This window comes from Dicentrarchus labrax, unplaced genomic scaffold (assembly GCF_905237075.1).
Source record: "Dicentrarchus labrax unplaced genomic scaffold, dlabrax2021, whole genome shotgun sequence".
In the NCBI taxonomy this organism is placed as follows: domain Eukaryota; kingdom Metazoa; phylum Chordata; class Actinopteri; family Moronidae; genus Dicentrarchus; species Dicentrarchus labrax.
In genome coordinates, this window is record NW_026136702.1 from 9574484 (window position 1) to 9594780 (window position 20297).

General features: G+C 37.8%; 3 protein-coding genes across 4 annotated transcripts; 2 read left to right on the plus strand and 1 right to left on the minus strand.

The window, feature by feature from the left end:
• Positions 1 to 2813: 2813 nt before the first annotated feature.
• LOC127373139 (tissue-type plasminogen activator) lies at positions 2814 to 6670 on the minus strand. Its single transcript, XM_051417280.1, has 11 exons — positions 6517 to 6670; positions 5648 to 5753; positions 5508 to 5556; positions 5275 to 5413; positions 5109 to 5191; positions 4975 to 5016; positions 4707 to 4884; positions 4429 to 4568; positions 4183 to 4323; positions 3950 to 4095; positions 2814 to 3441 (listed from the first exon to the last, which is right to left on the minus strand). Exons 2-11 carry the CDS (start codon positions 5696 to 5698, stop codon positions 3247 to 3249), a joined length of 1164 nt encoding a protein of 387 aa, XP_051273240.1. The 5' UTR covers positions 5699 to 5753; positions 6517 to 6670; the 3' UTR covers positions 2814 to 3246.
• Positions 6671 to 8335: 1665 nt separating this feature from the next.
• On the plus strand, positions 8336 to 9213 carry LOC127373352 (inhibitor of nuclear factor kappa-B kinase subunit alpha-like). Its single transcript, XM_051417771.1, has 4 exons — positions 8336 to 8524; positions 8604 to 8673; positions 8765 to 8872; positions 8978 to 9213. Exons 1-4 carry the CDS (start codon positions 8465 to 8467, stop codon positions 8992 to 8994), a joined length of 255 nt encoding a protein of 84 aa, XP_051273731.1. The 5' UTR covers positions 8336 to 8464; the 3' UTR covers positions 8995 to 9213.
• Positions 9214 to 10954: 1741 nt separating this feature from the next.
• On the plus strand, positions 10955 to 19087 carry LOC127372985 (inhibitor of nuclear factor kappa-B kinase subunit alpha). 2 transcript variants are annotated; one of them, XM_051417010.1, is made up of 22 exons: positions 10955 to 11261; positions 12233 to 12393; positions 12492 to 12586; positions 12686 to 12803; positions 12890 to 12959; positions 13051 to 13139; positions 13241 to 13330; positions 13417 to 13541; positions 14002 to 14109; positions 14208 to 14343; positions 14477 to 14677; positions 15047 to 15149; positions 15628 to 15751; positions 15827 to 15978; positions 16072 to 16133; positions 16218 to 16327; positions 16778 to 16827; positions 16999 to 17107; positions 17209 to 17356; positions 17470 to 17519; positions 17875 to 17974; positions 18697 to 19087. In XM_051417010.1, exons 2-22 carry the CDS (start codon positions 12289 to 12291, stop codon positions 18754 to 18756), a joined length of 2205 nt encoding a protein of 734 aa, XP_051272970.1. In that variant the 5' UTR covers positions 10955 to 11261; positions 12233 to 12288; the 3' UTR covers positions 18757 to 19087. The 2 variants fall into 2 exon arrangements, with proteins under 2 accessions (XP_051272970.1, XP_051272981.1); XM_051417021.1 differs by lacking the exons at positions 10955 to 11261; positions 12233 to 12393 and having other exon boundaries at positions 12686 to 12810.
• The last annotated feature ends 1210 nt before the right edge of the window (positions 19088 to 20297 follow it).

Genomic DNA, 20297 nt, shown 5'->3' on the forward strand with positions numbered 1-20297 from the left:
TGACGATCTGCAGCAGAACCATGTTTAGTAGAACTACTTTCATTTGTGCAGTGCTGCATATGGATATACACAGTCGCTTCTTGCTGCTATAATACCCAGAAATAGTTTTTCTTAACACTGCATAAGCAAAAGCATACTTGTCTGTATGCACACAGCTGGTGTTGTGCACTAAAGGTCATGTACTGCATTGTATACATCGGTGCTCTATATACCAAGAAACCACTACAAAGAGCATCCTTTGTGACGATACAGGGAAACAGTCTAATGGATTTATAACCATGCTGGCAGCGTGGATCTACAGATAACACTGTCCACCACTTTGTTCCAGACTGAAATATCAACTATTCAATGGATTTTCATTCATACAGACATGCATCATCCCCAGAGGATGAATCCTAACAACTTATGATCCCCTGACTTCCCTATGAGCTCGACATTTGTGGTTTTGAGTTAAATGTCTCAACAGCTATTTGATCGATAGCTGTGGAATTAGGTACACACATTCATGTTCCCCTTGTAATAACTTTGGATATCTCCTGACTTTTCATCTATAGCACCATCAGCAGGTAAAGTTGTCCAATACTTTGGTTTATGACTAAACACATGCAAAATTAATGACATTCCCATAGGATTCAGCTGTACTTTGTCTACAGGGGAGCTCAATATCCTCTTAATATGACCTTTGAGTTTTATAGTCAAGTCAAATTACATGTATATAGCCCAAAATCACAATTTGTCTCAGGGAGCTTTACAATCAGCACAACATTCAACATCTTCTGTCCTCAGACCCTCAGTTAAGGTGATGAAAATTTTTTGCCATTCAACCTGCCAACTGAAACATCCATCTCCCTTTGCTCTTTTGCAATGAAGACAGATTTCGATCTCTGATCATCTTAGTGAATACCAGACAATATAGGATATCAGACAACATAGGGATGTTCCTTTATTCCTAATTAGCAAATGTTAGAATCCTAAACAAAGATGATGAACATCGCAAATCATACATCTGCATGTAATATCAGCATTGTGTCATTATAAGCACATTAGATAGATAGATAGATAGATAGATAGATAGATAGATAGATAGATAGATAGATAGATAGATAGATAGATAGATAGATAGATAGATAGATAGATAGATAGATAGACTTTATTAATCCCCAAAGGAAATTGGGTCGTCATAGCAGCCAGGTACATTTAAATACAATAAAATACAACAATAGAATAAAATACTGAGGTAGAAAAGATAAAAAAGACAAATAGATAGATAATGCAAAGAAGTTGTAGTTGCAAGATGGTGGTAATAGTACTGATGATATGAAGGGTAGTCTTATTGTTAATAACAGTATATAATAATAATAATATTAATAATAATAATTATATGTATATATAATTTGTACATATATATACAAGATATGATATGATATATAACATATTTATAATAGATACTTGACTATACAAGAAAGATATACATACAATAAATAATATATTACGTATTGTAATATAATAATAAAAATATATATATGTTTTTCTTCTTGTTCCTACGGTTGGATAATTGAGCTTCACTGTGCAGAATGATGGATGTGCAGAGTTTGACACTAGAAGGATGTTTTCACATGTAGGAGACATCTTGCATATTTATGGATTTTGGCATATTTCTGTATGATTTCATTTCTAGAACAGATGACCTTTTAAGGATTTTAATGTGGAAATTGTCCTCAGAAACACATTATTGTTCCAAACAGAGAATTTGTCTATGTCATAATAGATGTCTGGAGGGGATGTTTAACAAAGAGCCACGTTATATCGTATCTTTAATTCACTTTCATTTTGTATCTTTCTTTCACTCTGACCCAGTTTTTTTGTCCCAGTGATCTGCCTACATTTTAAAGATCCAGTGTTCATTCTAGGGTAACAAAAACATAATGTTTTCTATATTCAGGTGATTGTACACTGATGAAAACAAACCTATGAATATTATATTCTATTTCTGCCAATAGATCCTCCTAAATGTTTCACATTGGACCTTTATTTTTTGCTTACCATGTTTTTTATGCAGAAATTGTAATTCTGAGCACTTCAATAATTAAAAAGCATCTCTGCTGTACAAACAATATTGTTCATTTATGACCTCAACTTTCTCTCAGTCTCTATCTCTCCCTTACAATCAGAGAGAGAAACCTGACATTGCAGGACACAGAAACGAGATGTAGAGCAGTTTATCTTGTCCTCTCTGCTAACCTTTTACTTTCTTGGCACAAGCGATTGGAGATAAACATTCCTGTGATTTGACTCCACCAACATCTTTTTTTTTTTTAGAGAAACTTCAGTCTGTAGGCTTTTAAACAATGGTGAGAATTATTCCCAGTACTTCCTGTGCCAATAAAATGCAAATATACTCTGGGCTGAAAGTCAAGTCGGGCAAGAAAAAAAAGCTGAATTGTTATTGTGTCATTCACAGGTACAGTCATCAGTCGTCTAAACTCAACTTCCTTTTTCTTTCATGTTGAACTACAGTGTAAAATCGATCTGCTGCAGTCCATTTGATGGAAGCCCCTGCTCTATTAATCTGCTGCTATACAAACTGCTGATTTATTCACTGTCTAAAATGAACAACTGTGGATTAAACCTACAAGTGTCAGATATAAAGATACAGTTTGTGTGATCTTCAGTATGTTTGAGACGCCTCAGCTGCCTGCAATCTTTACACACCAGTGCCCTCCAGTGTTTGACTTGCTTCACTTTCACTGTAGGATGTGTTTGTGTGTGCTTGCAAGAGTATGCACATGCAAAAGAGAGCAAAACACGATGAATATGTAATATAAATATTTTATTTACTTTAAAAACAAAAAGAAGGTTAACAGCAGGACCAGCCTTCTACAAAAGGAAATGCTTATTGAATTAAATTAGATAAATAAACTTTCTAATAGCTTGTTTTAAAAATCCATACTCTTGGTACGACAAGTTTATGCACAAGTAACAGAAAAGAAGCACACACTATTTACAATAAAATATTATTATATATTATATATTATTAAATATTATTATTCATTAATATTTTAAAATACATTAACTTTGAACTATTGCAATAAATCTTTACTGTGCAAAACAATTGTCACTGTAATCTAATAGCAATATCAGCTACTCTTGAAACCAAACTAGCAACATGCCTGCATACACTCAGAGCCTACAAAACTGCTGCCTTTAAACAATAAAATGCCCAACAGGTGACTTTCTTCCACAGCTTCATTTGTGGGGATACATGACTCCTGACGTGTATTTGGAGAGCCCAGTTTTTGTTGCGATCCACTTGTTGTAGTTAGTGACCTGTGTGTAAACCCCTGGTTTGTTCTTCCTGGCACAGCCCTCACCCCAGCTCACCACCCCGAACAGAAACATCCGACCTGCCATTTCACACACTAACGGACCACCGGAGTCACCCTGTGAGGAGAGGACACATCAGTCAGCCAGTGCTCATGAAGAAAGTTCCCAATATCTTTAGATTTAAACAATTTTGAAGTATAAGTAGGTCTGAAAATGGTCTAAGCAGCATTTATATAATGAAACTACATTTCTCTACTGAACCCCAGAATAAGAATAATTGGGTGACTGGTATTTACACAATTTGCTGAGAGCAGAAGATGGATATAATCAATCTCACTGCAAGTGTATGCAACACTTTTAGAACTCCTCAAAAAGAGGAAAGATGACTCTTCAGATCTCACTTAATGCTGCTGAAGCTCGAAACATATTGCATATCTGTGAGATCGATTACAACTTCCTTTAATTTCTCGTTAATGCACTTCTGTTTTTGTGCAGACTTTTAAACCAAGACCTAAGACATTCACTGTTTGCAAGAAGCCTTCCGTTGTTTTTCTCTTTTGGTTTTTACACCAAACATCCCAACACACATGCACACATATATTCATACACTGGGTTCTTTGCTCACCTTGCAGGCATCAGTGCTCCAGTCAGGGCTCCCAGCACATAACATGTTCTTAGTGATGAGATTTTCATAGTGCAATTTACTTCCACAGTCACCTTGGGAGATCAGTTTTACCTCACCCTGTTTCAGGTACTGTGAGTAAGACCCAACTGCAGAAAACACATTGTTATAAGAATCACTGAAATGGCTGAGAGATCAGTCATGAATCTGTAAGACAGACAATCTGCAGTACATACAGTATCTCTCATTCCCGAATCCTGCGACGCTGCACTGAAAACTTGCAGGAAGCTGAGTATGAAGTGGAGGAAGACACACAGTCTGTGTAGATGGAGACTTCACAGCACATCTTCCATTTACACCTTTGATCTTCAACAGTGCTGAAATGCAATGAAAAATACAGCTATGAGTCCTGCACACAAAGCATTCATGCAGCTCTTTATTTTTCTCACTCACACACGTACACACAGAACAATTATGTGCACCTATGTCATTATCGTAGTTGGTATCATTGTATTTTTGGTGGAGGATCAGTTTTTCCACAGCAAACGACTGTTCATTGTCAGCATCTGTTTCATTGATGGCTGTCTTCCCCAGGTATACAGACACACGCCGGGTGCTGCCACTGAACGAAAAATAAACACAAGTTGTTGACTATACACACAAAGCACGTAAACATATTACACACCGAATTGAGTCATACTGCCAATATAGAATGAGAATTGCAGTGAAGGAAATTATAATGTTTTGTGTTTTGTCTCACCTATCAGAGAAGCAGTGAGCAGCCGTGACAACCCAGCATGGTGAGATGAGAGAGCCACCACAGAGGAAATCTTTGCCCTTAAAGATAGCAGCGACCCATGGGTGCGACTCTATAGGTGTGAAAGAACCACCCACGATTTTATTCTGCCTCCGCTCTGACCTCTCACCACATGTCAGCTCTGCAGGGGGACACACAGGAGGAGTCAGTGAGTGGCCGATGAAGGCAATCACAAGATGGGGAAAAAAGTGCATTTAAACAACAAAGCTACCTGTATCTACAGCAGGTGGAGCTTCTGTTGTTGGTGTATCACCTGTATGGGAGCAGAAAACAGAGATTATTAGAAAAATCCAAATCAAACATGCAATATTTCAATGATTTTTAAATTCCCAATGTCAGCCTTACATTTGGGAATATCACAGAATTCCCTCACAATCTTCTTTCCTCTTACGATACGGCACCACGGCATCAAGCTCTTGTTAGGATTCCTGGCAATCAAGTGAAATAATATTAAACAAATGGTACCTCTCCTTAACATATCTGTGTGCCAGATTGGTAGTTTAAGGTATACCTGCAGTAATTATGGTTGCCGAGTCCCTCTGAAGCTCCCCAAGGGTCATTAAACCTGTTCCAGTTGAGACATCTCCGTTCAGTTACCGACTCAGAAACAAATCCCCTGTAGCTACTCCCATCCCCAGACCGACACATGTCTGAAGATCACATCACAAAGAGAGATGAGAACATTTAATGTCATTGTCACCAGATGCAGCACATGCAGAATATTAGGAATATGTGTTGGCTTACCCTTTGGATTACGTGGCAAAATCTTTCTAAACAGTCTGCGTGAAAAAGCCTGAGAGAAGCACAGACAAAAACTCAGTTGAGACAGAGTCCCCTGGGTGGGAATATTACTCCTAGAGTTACTTCCTCTTATTGTTGCTTACCACATCAACACTGAACGCTGCAAGGACTGCGACAATGACTAACAGGTTCATCTTCACTTCTGGTTTCGCTTCTCCTTTTTGGGGGATATTTCTGTCTGAAGATGGACTGAAAAAGAATAAGAATTAGAGAAATGGAATAAAAAACACAGGATTTAAAGCTCATGTGCCCTTATTTGGAGTGTATCTTTGAGCATACGATAGGACAGACATGTGCTTTCTGTGTCCATCTTCAGTTAGCACAGTGTTACATTTCTGCTGATTGCATGTCTACATCTATTACAGAGGGGAACAGGGCTGCTTTTAATGTAACAGCAACATACTGAACATGCTTACTCTGTACTGTAAACATAATCTCTATCAGTACAGTGAATGCAGTATCAATTTAGGTCAGTTGATTACTGCATTGCACGTGTACACCATTACATCACATTAGTTTTGCAGTGAGTACAGTTTAAACATTGAATTTCTCTGTCAACTTGATAAGGACAAAAGAAAACAGTTGCATGGTTAAAACTTTACACTCAATGCATGATTTCTGTCAACAAACACTTTCATGCGCACTACATCATTTATCTTTTAGTTTCATATGTTTTTAGCATTAAAATATGAGTCCCTTTGTGCGTTTGGGTTGCTCCCATCTGTGTGAATCCATCTGGACACAATCTATCTACAGTTTTGTTATCCTGATTGTCTGTACTGCAATTTTATCTTTTCTGTACACGCAACATGTCTGTCCGTCCTTGAAGAGGGATCCGTCCCCTGTTGCTTGTACCGAAGTTTCTTCCATTTCTTCCCTGTTAAAGGGTTTTTTTATGGGTGTTTGTCCTCATCTGTCACAGTGTGGGAAGCTTTGTTAGAGATATGTTTACCTTTCTGTCCAAACTTGCAATGTTGAATGTTGTTATTTCTTCCAGCTGAAGTGACTGTTATGGCCTCTCTGTGTCCTCTGGTATGGACTTATGGTAGAAGTCGCTGTTAGCTGTTCTGAAGTTGCAGTGCTGATCTTCTGCGAGTTCCTTCCCATTTAAAAACACAATTCTACAAGTGGGAGGGGTTTAGGAGGATATATGAAAACATTACTGCCGTTCAAATGCTGATCAGCAAAACCTTGGCCAAAGAATGTGTCATGTCCTGTGACACATAAAGACTGAACACCCCCCCCTCCTACCACTTAAACCACAGCAATACAGCTAAAATAAAATGTCCAAAATTGGTCATGTGTACAATGACAGCTGCAGAACAAGTTCAAACATGGAATGACAGGTTTGAGATTCTGTCTCATACTAATGAACTACATTTAAACATTCAATGGATCAAATCTTCCTACCACATAAATTATTGTAGACACTGCAGCATATGCTGAGAATATACTGTATAATGTACAACTGAAATCTGTTTCACTCAAGTCTGAGCACACTCAAGTGGTATTGAGTCATTATAGTTTTGTATATTTGATTAGTTTTTATTATTTTTTTATTTTTTATTTTTGTCACTTCACAGTTAGTTTCAGAGTGGTTTTGCTAATTTCTGTTTAATTCTTATTGTTTAAAAATGTTTAGTTTTGTTCAGTTTCAGTATTATTTTATAGTTTTAAAAAATAGTAGTATGTAATATGGGGGCTATTTGTCAGGGGCAAGATTCAAGACATTCAGAATATTTTCTATAATACAAACACAACACTTTTTGGAGGCAGTTGATTCACAGTCATGCAGATATCCCAGAATTATGCTTATTGTGTTGACAAATTAGACAAAATTGACAAAGATCATGTTATCAGATGCTTTTACCGATACTTACGAATGCCTTTGCTTGTTGATGTTTTAAATGTTTATTGCTGGCACTTGTGCAACACCCTGTGACTTTGTTAAGAAAGGTGCTACATAAATAAATTATCATTATTCTTAAACATATAAGATATAAGATATCCCTCACTTGAATTTTAATTAAGACCACAACATCTAAATACTTGAATAGATTTAAAAAAAAATAAGACAGCTGGTTGTGTTTAAATTGTTCAAACTACAAGATAAAGTGATCTCACTTCTTCTATAACAACTACAAAGTGATCTTACTCAACAATGCACTGCATCTATACACCCAGTCATCACAGCTGCATCACTTGGCGACTTGCTAAAACTTAAAAGAATGATTATTTTACCAAATAATCAACTTCTTACCTCATAAACACGTGGTGTGTTTTGGATTACAGAGCAGCTGTCTTTCAAGACATTCTTTGCACATATTATAGTAATAATGTAACACAACTTCCCCTAAAACAATAGGCATTGTTATGGCTTTTATGTTTGGGGATTTCTAGAATAAAATGTCTGACGTCTGTGTTACTCACATTTCCTTCTCTTTGACGTGACAATGGCCAGATATGACCCTCAACAAATGTGTAATGCCAAGTCAGGAGGCATGAAACAACCGAACAACATATTTTAATTAAGTGATTTATTGAATCCAGTTGCCTTCTCTGATATACTATATCTGGCCCCACACAGGTGTTTTATCAAAAGAACAACTACACAGAAATTACCCAACCCAGGGAAACCCAATATATTTGTGGTTGGAGACAGCTGCAACCTGGAGTGTTTGATTTTGTAATTTTGACTTGTTTCCCACACCCCAGTCTAGACTCCAGTCTAGACTCAAGTCCTCTACCATATACCATCCTAAAGGCTCCAAACTCACCCATTAGAGTTCCTAGTATCTTCATCAACATGGTCTAATAAATCTCTTCACGAAGATTTTTTTTTTACCTTATTCTCTAAACCTTGTGAATGTGGTTCAGGCCAGAGAAGTTCCAGAAATTAAATGACTTACCTCTGTTGGCCATGGAGTACTGCTCAAGAGGAGACCTACGCAAGGTTCCAAGTGGGTATTTTATAAAGACCCCATAGAAATATTTGTCTTTTAAAACATTGTTGATTAATATTTATATCTCTTTATGTAGGTGTTGAATAAACCAGAGAATTGTTGTGGGCTGAAGGAGTGTGAAGTCCTTTCTCTGCTCAGTGACATTGGTAATGTTTCTACTTTAACAATAAGTCACTGTTATCACATGATGATGCTTAATGTCCATGAAATGATTATTATTATGTTTTACAAACACAGGTTCTGGTATCCAGTATCTCCATGAAAATAAGATAATTCACAGAGACCTAAAGCCAGAGAACATTGTCCTGCAAGAGGTTGATGGGAAGGTGAACTCCCATCCTAAAGGTTTCCTTTGCCTTGCTGTCATTATAAAATCATGTTGTGTTTTTATTCTTATTTGAATAGATTACAATATAATCTGTTTTATGAATCTGTCTTTATGTGTCCCAGGCTCCAGAGCTGTTTGAGAGTAAACCCTACACTGTAACTGTGGACGACTGGAGCTTTGGAACAGTGATCTTTGAATGCACTTGTGACTTTCGACCCTTTTTGCAATGCTCGCCTGTATTCTGAAGAACCTGGGCGTACAAATGACAGGCCACGTAACTTTCCTGTGAACGGATTTCATTTTAAACAGGAAAAGCACACACAGGATGCATCTTTGTCAGTTATAACTCATCATTAAATCCTCATCTTTCTTCTTTTTCATCTGAACTGTGTTTCTATGTCCATAATTGTCTGATAAAAGTATGATTGTGTCACACACAACACACAAATTAAGCAATCACAACGAGCCAAAAATATTTATTTATAGATGTCACACAGTGGGGATTATTTAATTTTCTATAAAGGGGCATTTGCAGCTTTATCCCTGTATGACAAAACCACATAGCTCTGACCTTGTATGTATGTGCGTGTTAACATGGTTTTCACGTGTACTGTGTATATATATAACGTGAGGCTCACATCCTTTTACTGTAACATATAGAAGCTTCTATATTTCGGTATGCAGGGGGAGTTTGTAAAAAAAAGAGAAACATGCTGACATCAGTGCAGAGAAAATGAGGAAGGAGAAAATGAGAAATACAAGTCTGCTTTCTGCAAGAAGATTTATATTCTATTTTTGTTTTTGCCTATTCACTCATGAATATTTCAAAGAATTGTATCTTGAATAGAGTGTGGTTATCTCATCTTGTGTCAGAGTAAAGTTTTAAACTCCAAGAAGGGAAGTCAGTTATGATTTATTTTATATTATTTTAAGAATTCAGATTATTAGAACTTAAATCTGTGTACAAAACATCTCCGACTGAAACCCTGCCAGATATAACGTACTGTTCTTTATAAAGGGACAAAAACAAAACCATTGAGATAATTTATTTTAACACTCCAGACTATTCAAACTTCAACCTCACCATCACCTCAAGATGACACTATGATGGGAATGGGATTTCAGATCACATGTATTTTCACATGTCTGCTTCTCCTTTCTACCATACTGAGAAAAAGTATTCTTGGTGGGAAATTGTGAGGCCAAGCAGTTTTGAGAAGCGACTATTAGTGCTGGCGTACAGGTGCCCATTTCACTTTTTTAACCGATAGCTTCTTTCAGTCGGAATATAAATATAAAAACATACTAAAAATACTTTAGGGGGAATTTATTTGTGCAACTTGTGATGAATCAATATATAACAAATGGTTGAACACTTCACAGACTGTGTTACTGAGAGAACAGTCACAAAACCCACAGAAGACTGTTGCAGTGTAACCAAGAACAGTACTGGCCCTCATTGCATCAGCCCTTACTCACTGTTGTTGTTACGTTGTTTGACAAATTGCACATTTTTTCATCTACTGTGAGCTCATCATTTGTTTCATAGATTGAGAAATGATGAGGTCTTCCTGATATGTGAAACCTTAAATCATAGATACTATACTCTTTACAAGTGTAATGTTGTTCTCTTTAACATGGAACTAATATATATGCTGTATAATGTGGGAATTGTGTTTACTCTGAATTTCTGTCTTTATTTACAGATGTTTTTTTTGTGCGTTTCGGTCCATCTTAAAAAGGAGATCTTGATCTCAGTGTGATTACCTGTTCAAGTACAACACACACAGCTTCAGGCACTATATAATGCACTGTAAAGACTATCAGATCATGAACTGAAGCTGTGCATATGGCACCATCTAGTGAGCAAATTCAGAACCTGCACAAATTTAGGAAATAACTAGACTTAGCTGCCACTCCTTGCTTTTATAGCAAAAAGGGAAAAGAACAACAACACTTGATACACAATAATACACTTTAGTTTGGGAGTGGGTTGGATGGGAAATCCCCATGGATGTATCAAGGAGAATGGAAATCCCCAACAGAGGGAGTAGTCCTGCAGAAAGCCTCATGCGCCCTTGTCCACCAGACACGCATGCGCAGAACATCCGCCTGTCAGTCGTTACACTTTCACTTTGCGCAGGTATCGAGTTGTACGTTTCTCTCTCTTTCTCTGCGCCTTTCGACCCCAAAACTATAACAAAAACACAACATAAACTTTAACTTCATAGCCGTGTTTGATGGACTGTGAGGTGCGAAGGTTCATTCGCCGGTTCAGCCTCCTTGCTTGAACACCAAACAAGAAAAACGAGCTGTGAACAACACGGTTAGCTAACTCTGAAGCGACAATGTTCTGACATCTAAAGTGAGATCATTGTCATCTGTCGCCTCTGACCTCCAGGACTGGTGAGTTGATACTGTTTGTGGAGAGAGAGGGAGATGTTGCTTTTACTGGACTTTTTTTTTTTTTTTTTTTTTTTTTTGTTTCAGCATTGTGAAAGATTTCTTGGAGTTGTGTGACTTTACTGAACCTAATATAGGCAATACAATAACAACAAATGGCTCCTAACCCTGGGTTTACAAGGACAGCTAATGATACAGTATGAGCACACATCCACTGCACTATATGTGATTAAAGATTACTGATCACTATAAGGAAAATGAACAACCAAAAGTTATGTAAAGCCAGGAAAATATTATAAAAATCTATGTGCACCACTGGAATATAAGAATATAGGGAATAATCTAATACGTAGGCTTTTATATGTTGATATCATGTTAAGTAGAGTGGGAAATGGTTTACTAACATTTGTGATATATGAGGAGAACATATTATAATACATATTAAGAAGAAGTAACATTTAACTGTTAATCTGATCTGCAGTACAGTATGACGATATAATGCACATCACGATATGGGGTTATGATTCAGTATATTGCTTTATATTATAAGCAGTACTGTAAGCAAGGTGATATATTGCAATTTTTAAAACTCTTTCCACCGTATGCATAAAATCTGAGTAAGAAAATTACTATGAAGGCGCCCTGGTACCCCAGCATCCTCTGTTTGATTCCAATCTGTGGCCCTTTTCTACATTTCGTCCCCTCTCTCTCCTCCCCCTTTCCTTTCTATCAAGCTGTCGCAGTCACACACAAAAAAAGGCATAAAAAGCCAGAAAAGTAACCAGAAGAGTCACAGCCTTCAGCACTGCTATCTAGTGCCTGAGGGTTTACACACAAATATCAATATTCAGTATAATATCACAGAACAAAATATCGCGGTACAATATTTTTCAATATTTTCTTGCACCCCTACAATCTATAAGGTTTCTAGTTTCTGGACAATGAGAGATTTGTTTTATTTTGGCTCTTTATAGCTGAGGTCTCTCGCAAACTACCTCCGTTGCCCAGCTGCTCCAGCCGACCTCACACTATGGAACGAGCTGCGCTCAAACAGAGCCAGCTATGTGGCTCCTGGGAGATGAAGGAACGACTTGGGATGGGAGGCTTTGGGCACGTCTACTTGTACCAGCACCTTGTAAGTTCTGCTATTCACCTGTATGCTGAGGAGAACTTAAACCCCAGCCCCAGATGTGTCTTTGGCTTGGTTTTATTCCCTGTCTGTGTTTGGAGCAGGAGTTGGGAGAGAAGATCGCAGTGAAGCTTTGTCGCCTGGAGCTGAACTCCAAGAACAAAGACCGCTGGAGCAGAGAGATTCAGATCATGAAGAAGTGAGTGTGAATCATCTGCCTGTAGCTCATGAACAAATTACATTACATGTTCCTTCTTGACAAACCGTCTCTGTATGTTTGGGTCTCTTTCTGTTATAGACTGAACCATGTGAACGTGGTTCAGGCCAGAGAAGTTCCAGAAGAGTTGAGCTCCATTGCTTTAAATGACTTACCTCTGTTGGCCATGGAGTACTGCTCAAGAGGAGACCTACGCAAGGTACCAAGTGGGTATTTTATAAAGACCCCATAGAAATATTTGTCTTTTAAAACATTGCCCATTAATATTTATATCTCTTTATGTAGGTGTTGAATAAACCAGAGAATTGTTGTGGGCTCAAGGAGAGTGAAGTCCTTTCTCTGCTCAGTGACATTGGTAATGTTTCTACTTTAACAATAAGTCACTGTTATCACATGTTGATGCTTAATGTCCATGAAATTATTATTATTATGTTTTACAAACTCAGGTTCTGGTATCCAGTATCTCCATGAAAATAAGATAATTCACAGAGACCTAAAGCCAGAGAACATAGTCCTGCAAGAGGTTGATGGGAAGGTGAACTCAGTTTTTGTACATTAATTCAACCTGCGTTATGTCCAATTCCATATATGGTTTCCTGTGCCTTGCTCTCATTATGAAATCATGTTTTCCTCCAGCTTGTCCATAAAATCATAGATCTGGGTTATGCTAAAGACTTGGATCAGGGCAGTCTCTGTACATCCTTTGTTGGAACTCTTCAGTATCTGGTAAGTAAAAGAATGTTGTGATTTATTTTTATTTTAATAGATTTACCATTCAATCTGTTTTATGAATAAGTCTTTATGTGTTCCAGGCTCCAGAGCTGTTTGAGAGTAAACCCTACACTGTAACTGTGGACTACTGGAGCTTTGGAACAGTGATCTTTGAATGCACTTGTGGTTTTCGACCCTTTTTGCACCACATGCAGCCTGTCCAGTGGTGAGTCAACAGCAATGCTCGCCTGTATTCTGAAGAACCTGGGCGTACAAATGACATTAAAACACATGTATTATAAGTATGAACTGTATATAAAGCAAAATATATACATAATACAATACAAAATAATTAAATGGATGGACAGTATATATGAATATTACATGTGAATTTTGATATTGGAGTGTTACTGTAGTATATAAAGATACTTACATTTAGGTTACAGTAAATTCAATAATAAGCACTACAGACTCACTCACACAGGATACAAAAATGTACTTAAGATATACACTTTTATTAATGTTGTAGCTATAACATTTTTATTAATCCGGTAAATAATTTTGGACACAAAGCAACAAGAGTGTAAAAAAGATTTTATTTCCGAATGATTGGAACATTTTGTGGGTCTGGTTTTTCTATTTGTTGGCTTTATTTTGAGTTCTCTCTGGTTTGCCTGCGTTTGTAGGACAAGTAAAGTCAAGAACAAAGGTCCCAAAGACATCATGGCAGTGGAGGACATGAATGGAGAAGTCAGATTCTCCACACATCTTCCATATCCCAACAATCTAAGCAGGTAGAGACAAAAAGATTGTTCATACCTACCAGGCAAGTGTCTCTTATCCTTGCATCTAACCTCTGTGTGTGTGTGTGTGTGTGTGTGTTTGTTTATAGGCCACTGCTGGAACCAATTGAGTCTCTTCTGCAGATGTTGTTACTGTGGGACCCTGCAGCACGGGGTGGAGGGCTGGATCCTGACACAAACAAGCCGTGCTGCTACACAGCTCTACAAAATATTCTTAACATGAAGGTGAATAATATGAAACCTTTTCCTGTGACTCACTTCAAACTGATTTTGTTGAGCGGTTTTATGGTTTTATATATCCCAGCTGAGGACAGCGTGCAAAGACAACCCCCTAATTTTGTGCCCTTTATTTTTCCAGGTGATTCATGTGCTGGACATGACCTCAGCACAGCTGCACTCGTTGGTTTTGGGTGCTGAGGAGAGCTTGCACTCCCTGCAGCTTCGTCTGGAGACACACACTCAGGCACACATCTCCCCGCTGAGTCAAGAGCTGCTGCTGGAGACGGGAATCTCCCTCGACCCACGCAGACCGCCCTCACACTGTCTGCCAGATGGATTGGTAGGTGACACACACATACTCACATAAACAAAAATATCTGATGTCAAACATGCCCACAGGCCACAAGTGCATACACAGCAAATGACCTTCAGTTTTTTATCTCCATATTTTGCAAATGTTTTTGTTTAGAAGTTTTCTTTCATATTTCAACAGTGCAGTTGAAACCTTTAGTTTCCAGTTGGTCTTTGGTGGAGTAAGCAGCTGACAAATAGTTTGACAGTGTGTTTGGAGACTGTATGAGTAAAGGCATGAAGATTGTTTGCTTCCAGGCTTTCTGGCTCCTCTACTGGAGTTTTTTTTTTCTTTTTGAGTGACCCTTCACTAAGATAAATTATAGTATACACAGTGAAATTTGTTTTCTGCTTTCAGCAAGGCTGGGACAGCTCCATAGTGTTCCTGTTCGATAAGAGCCTGACCAAGTACTCTGGACCGCTGACTGCCAGACCTCTGCCAGACAGTGTCAACTTTATTGGTGAGATATATAACTGTACACTGAACTGTAAAATTATGTTATAAAAATTACTCTTAAATCTCTCTCTGTCTGCAATGCAAAATAAAACCTTTTTTTGTTTCACTTTCTGAAAATGAATCACTTATCTTGATAAAGCATGGTTTTTAAGATGAATGGATAACACCCAAATTCCCAATGCCTCAGTTCTCTGAACACTAAGTATTGTGGCATTTTAAAAATGAGGGACTTCACCATTCTGTCCTGACCTAACATGACTTATATAACCAGTGAAACCAGAAATTGGTAAGATTCTTACCTGCAGTGTGTGAGATTCATTCATCGTTTTCAGTTTCTAGCGCCGTTTGAGTCCAGCTAATGTGAGATCGTTGTCGATGTTTATACCCCAACATACTTTGAAAGTTTTAGAAGCTTCTTTAAATTTGTTGTCCAAGTTAATGTGGCAATCATGTCTCTTTTGTGAAATTCTGTGTTGTCTCAGTAAGGGAGACTAAGACTCAGCTCCCACTGTCTGCACTGAGAAAGGTGTGGGGGGAAGCAGTCAGCTACATCTGTGGACTGAAAGAGGACTACATCCGCCTGTACCGGGGACAGAGAGCTGCCATGTAAGTGCACAAACATACCCATATACATACACCCACACACTGAAACATCCTTAACTTGTGTTTGTGTATGTCTAGACTGAGTCTGCTGCGTTACAACACCAACTTAACACGATACAAGAACCTGCTGTTCTCCCAGTCGCAGCAGCTTCGAGCCAAACTGGCTTTTTTTAAGACCAGCATCCAGCACGACCTCGAGCAATACACCAAACAGAGACACACCGGCATCTGTGAGTGGATGTTAATCTCCTGCTGTGATACATAGTTTGAAGTCCTTACCAAAGCTTTAAGTAAGCTATCTGATGTTTTTTTTTTTCCTGAAGCTTCAGAAAAAATGCTGAAGACCTGGCAGGAAAATGAAGAGAAGGCTGATGAGTTCACGAAGGTAGGATGGTTGTTTAATTCGTAGCGTTTCTACACAAACTTACTTGCAGTTTTTTAAACATGCTAAGGTTGTTTTCTGCCATAGGTTGCAGATGTGGGGTATCTGGATGAAGAGATAGTGGCTGTACATTTTGAGATTGTGGAGCTGCAGAGGAGTCCATTTGCAAGGAGACAGGGGGATGTAATGGAACAGCTGTCAGTATCTCTGTTATATTTACACTATAATCTTTTTCTTAAAGGATGGGTTCACATATTTTAAAGTCTGTCTTAAAATAAAAGTCAGGTGCCCATATGTACACTGAAATAGTGTCAGATTACTTAATTATTCCTTCTGTTTATACTCCCATTAAGAAATTCTAAAGTGGTTTCAATGGAAGTGCAGCTACGCAAGGAAACACTATCAGGGGAAATACAAACAATTTGGTACTAAACAAGATATCCATCTGATTTGATTAAGTCAAACTGCTGAAGCCTCATATTAATTTCAAATAAACATTAAAATGAATTACTTCCATTGGAAGCATGTTATGAATTCTTTTTACAGCATGCAAAACTGTTTACACACAATATGGGGGTCTGACTATTGTTTTAAGACAGACTTAAACCAAAAATGTTATTAAAAGTTAACACTTTTTTTTTTTTCAGTGAGAAAAAGGCTATTGAACTCTACAAGCAACTGAAAGCTAAATGCAAAAGTTAGTACAAATTATTACACATTTTAAAATGGTAGACGTTGGTTATATGGGCTCCTGCTTTTTTGTTTAATTTCTCAGCAGTGTGACTATAAATGGGAATAGCAGGACGGCATGTAGTATGTGTTTACAGGACTGTCAGTGGATGGTGGATGATAAGATGTGTTTGTACAGGTCCTGACCCCCCACATGGCTACAGTGACAGCTCGGATATGGTGAAGACCATACTCCAAACAGTCCAGAACCAGGACAGAGTGCTGAAAGACTTGTACACTCACCTTAGGTAATTTATCCACTAATCTAACCATGCAAAGTTCAGCAAAACTGAGGTATCAATTTATAAATTCTTGTGTTGTTCTTTTTTTAAAAATCCTTTTCCTGTAGTACAATTCTGGTGTGTAAGCGGCGCATCGTTGATTTGTTCCCTAAGTTGGAGAGGGCGGTAGAGAACATAAAAACTGCAGAGGCAGCAGTCATGCAGATGCAAATGAAGAGACAGAAAGAGTTCTGGTACCTCCTCAAGATTGCCTGTGTGAGTACACAACAAATGACTACAGAAATAGGAGCGTCGAGCTCTGTAATACAGTATTAAATGTATTATTCAAATAGTAGTGTAGCTAATACATTGTGTGGTTGTGTATTTAGGCCCAGAGCAATTCTCCGTCACAGTCACTTATGCAACGACCCACTGACAGGTAAGATCTGTACAAGTCACAGTTCTCTGCTGTTAGTTTCATAGAGCTAAGTGTGTATTACAAATGTGTATGAAAAACACTGTTAAATACATTATTAGCCCCGTGTAGGCTGCTGGGTTTTGTATATATTACAAAGCTGCCACAAGAGGTCACCCCATGCACCTCAAGTCAAGTAACTTGTAGAAGCAGGACTCATAATCTCCTCAGTTACTAATGACTTGAAGACAATAATATGGAACCCCAGAGTCTTTAAAGAAAACATATTGTTTTGTTTTGTGCACAATCCCAACATTCATTGGGTGATAGGTTGGGTACAAACTCTCACAAGGTCACAAGAGTCTTTTGTCTCTTTTAGTGAAACGGTTCATCAATTACTGGATGAGAATCAGCGATATCTGAGTCAGCTAACTTCTCTGTTGCAAGACGCCACCCAGGAGATGGAGCACAGTGTCATGGTAAGGTATACGGGTGTGAGGGAGTGTGTTCATGCATGAACAATAGTAAATATGATTGATTATTGTAAATATGAATCACCACCACATACAGACGGGTGACAAATTAAAGGAAACACCTCAATAAGTGAGTGTAGAAACAAAACAAATGCAGAGGTTTACACTTAAGCGGTTAACATCCAATCATGCTGAAATACTGAGCAGGGCCAGTAGATGCAGATTTTGTCAGAGGGATATTATAGTTAGACTGCAGTGCATACAACCCTCATAACAAAGATAAATGCAGATTCGAGAGTTCAGTAGTGCAAAAAAAACCACTGGCTCTGGTCCACAGAGATGTGATCAGTTGAGACATCCTTCACCATATTCTCAAGTGCATGTGAGAACGATACAGGTCAAAATGCTTGACCTCTGCAGCGAGGAGATCTGATGGCTCTGTCAGGCTGTGGGGGACATTTTGTTGACACGGTTCCACTTGTCCCCTTAGAGGGAAGTGTCACTGCAAATCAATACAAAGCTGATCTGAGTGATCACCTTTAACCTATGATTAAACAAGTCTATTTATGTGTTCGCTGTGTGTATGTAGTTTATTGTGTATACACATTTGTCTTTACTAGACTGCATGTTTATGGCCAAGGTTCAAGATTTATGATGGGAGAATATCATGAAAATGTTCAGTAGATAGTGAATGGAGAGCAGTGTTAACATTTCTGTTCTCTCACCAGGAGCAGGACTGGAGCTGGACTCAGTACGGAGCAGTGAAAGCTCATCCTCAGAATCTGTAGAAACTGACCAAAGACTCGGTGTTACGAGTCAAAGATTTATACTGTAAACAGGTGCCTTATCAGAGTTACACTATCTGAAAGCTTTGTGATTCCATACTGTGTCATATACATATACTGTAATGCTGTAAGACAGTGTGTGTGAAACAGCCTGATGTGGTAAGCTATTCGTGTTTTAACTTAAATGTATATTATTGAGTTTTAAAAAGCCAACTTCCATCTGTAACCACCACTTATTTATTTTACTTTTAGTATTGATTAGAGTTAAACATTGCTGCTGAGAAACTATGCATGATGGAATGTGAATACTTTTTATAAACGTATGGCACATGGACCGTGTTTTGTCTTCATTCGAGCGGTTTAACTGAATTTTCTTATCGCTTTGTCTGTGGAAAATAAATTTCTGGTTGTTTATATTCACTCAGTGGACCAGAGATATACAGGAAATTATAAGACCCTGGGTTCACTTTGGAGTGGATATGACCAACATTCATATAAGTAAATACTAGAAAAATGAAGTCTCACTGTATGAGTTCAACAGAATATTTATTTATCTTTTGATTATTAACTTAAGCAGGAAGTAACCTACCGTGTATGAAAGATTTCTTTGTAATCAATATCCACCTATTGCTTTACTCATACTGACCTCCATCATTAAGTCCTGTTATAGTTTGTTAAGGTGTAGTTTTACATTGTCTGGGCAAAGATTTCACATTTTAATCAATATATTAGTAAGTAGACACTGGAATAATAATAATACGCTACAATACTTTAATGAGTGTTAATCAGCCTGATAGTAAGTGTAGCATACTGTATTTAATTTGAGAAAGGTTCCTGGTACTTTTCTTTTTCAGTGTCAATTTTGTTTTAAACTTAATAATTTCATTCAGTTACATTTCACACAATTTTAAAAAATAAAAAAATACACGAGGCTAGTAACATATAAGTTTCAACAGTGGTCATATTAGTAGCAGCAGTGGGTTTATTTAGTTTATGTATCAGTACTTAAATATGTTAGATATTTGTTCCACTTATGTTGTTATGCAGCTGTTTAACAGTGCTGAGCAGTCATGAAATATTCTCTGTAACTTTTGTTATTGTGTTTATTTTCATCTTATTTACAATAAGAAATTAAATACAGCAGCGTAAACGATAACACACACACACACACACACACACACACACAGAGAGAGAGAGGGGCATGCATACATAACACACTCATGAAACAGTCAGACAGTAAAACAGCCTGTGCAGTTGCAGGAAGCTACCTAAGAAAGACCCCTCCTCGCCTAGGCTGAAATTACCATTGACTTTTACTATCAGTGAGGACACCATGTGGGACTGTGTGCACTGTTTTTGGACTCATTTGCTCAATAAAACCTTCAATAAAGTGTAAATTTTCTTTGTCAAAGTTGTCTTAAGAACTTAAGACTATGTAAAACTGAGCTGGAGCGCTATATATACTGTAAATATGCTGTTAATATACTGTAAATATATATACACACTGTCGTTAATGTTGGACGAAGACATGAGGAAAACATCTG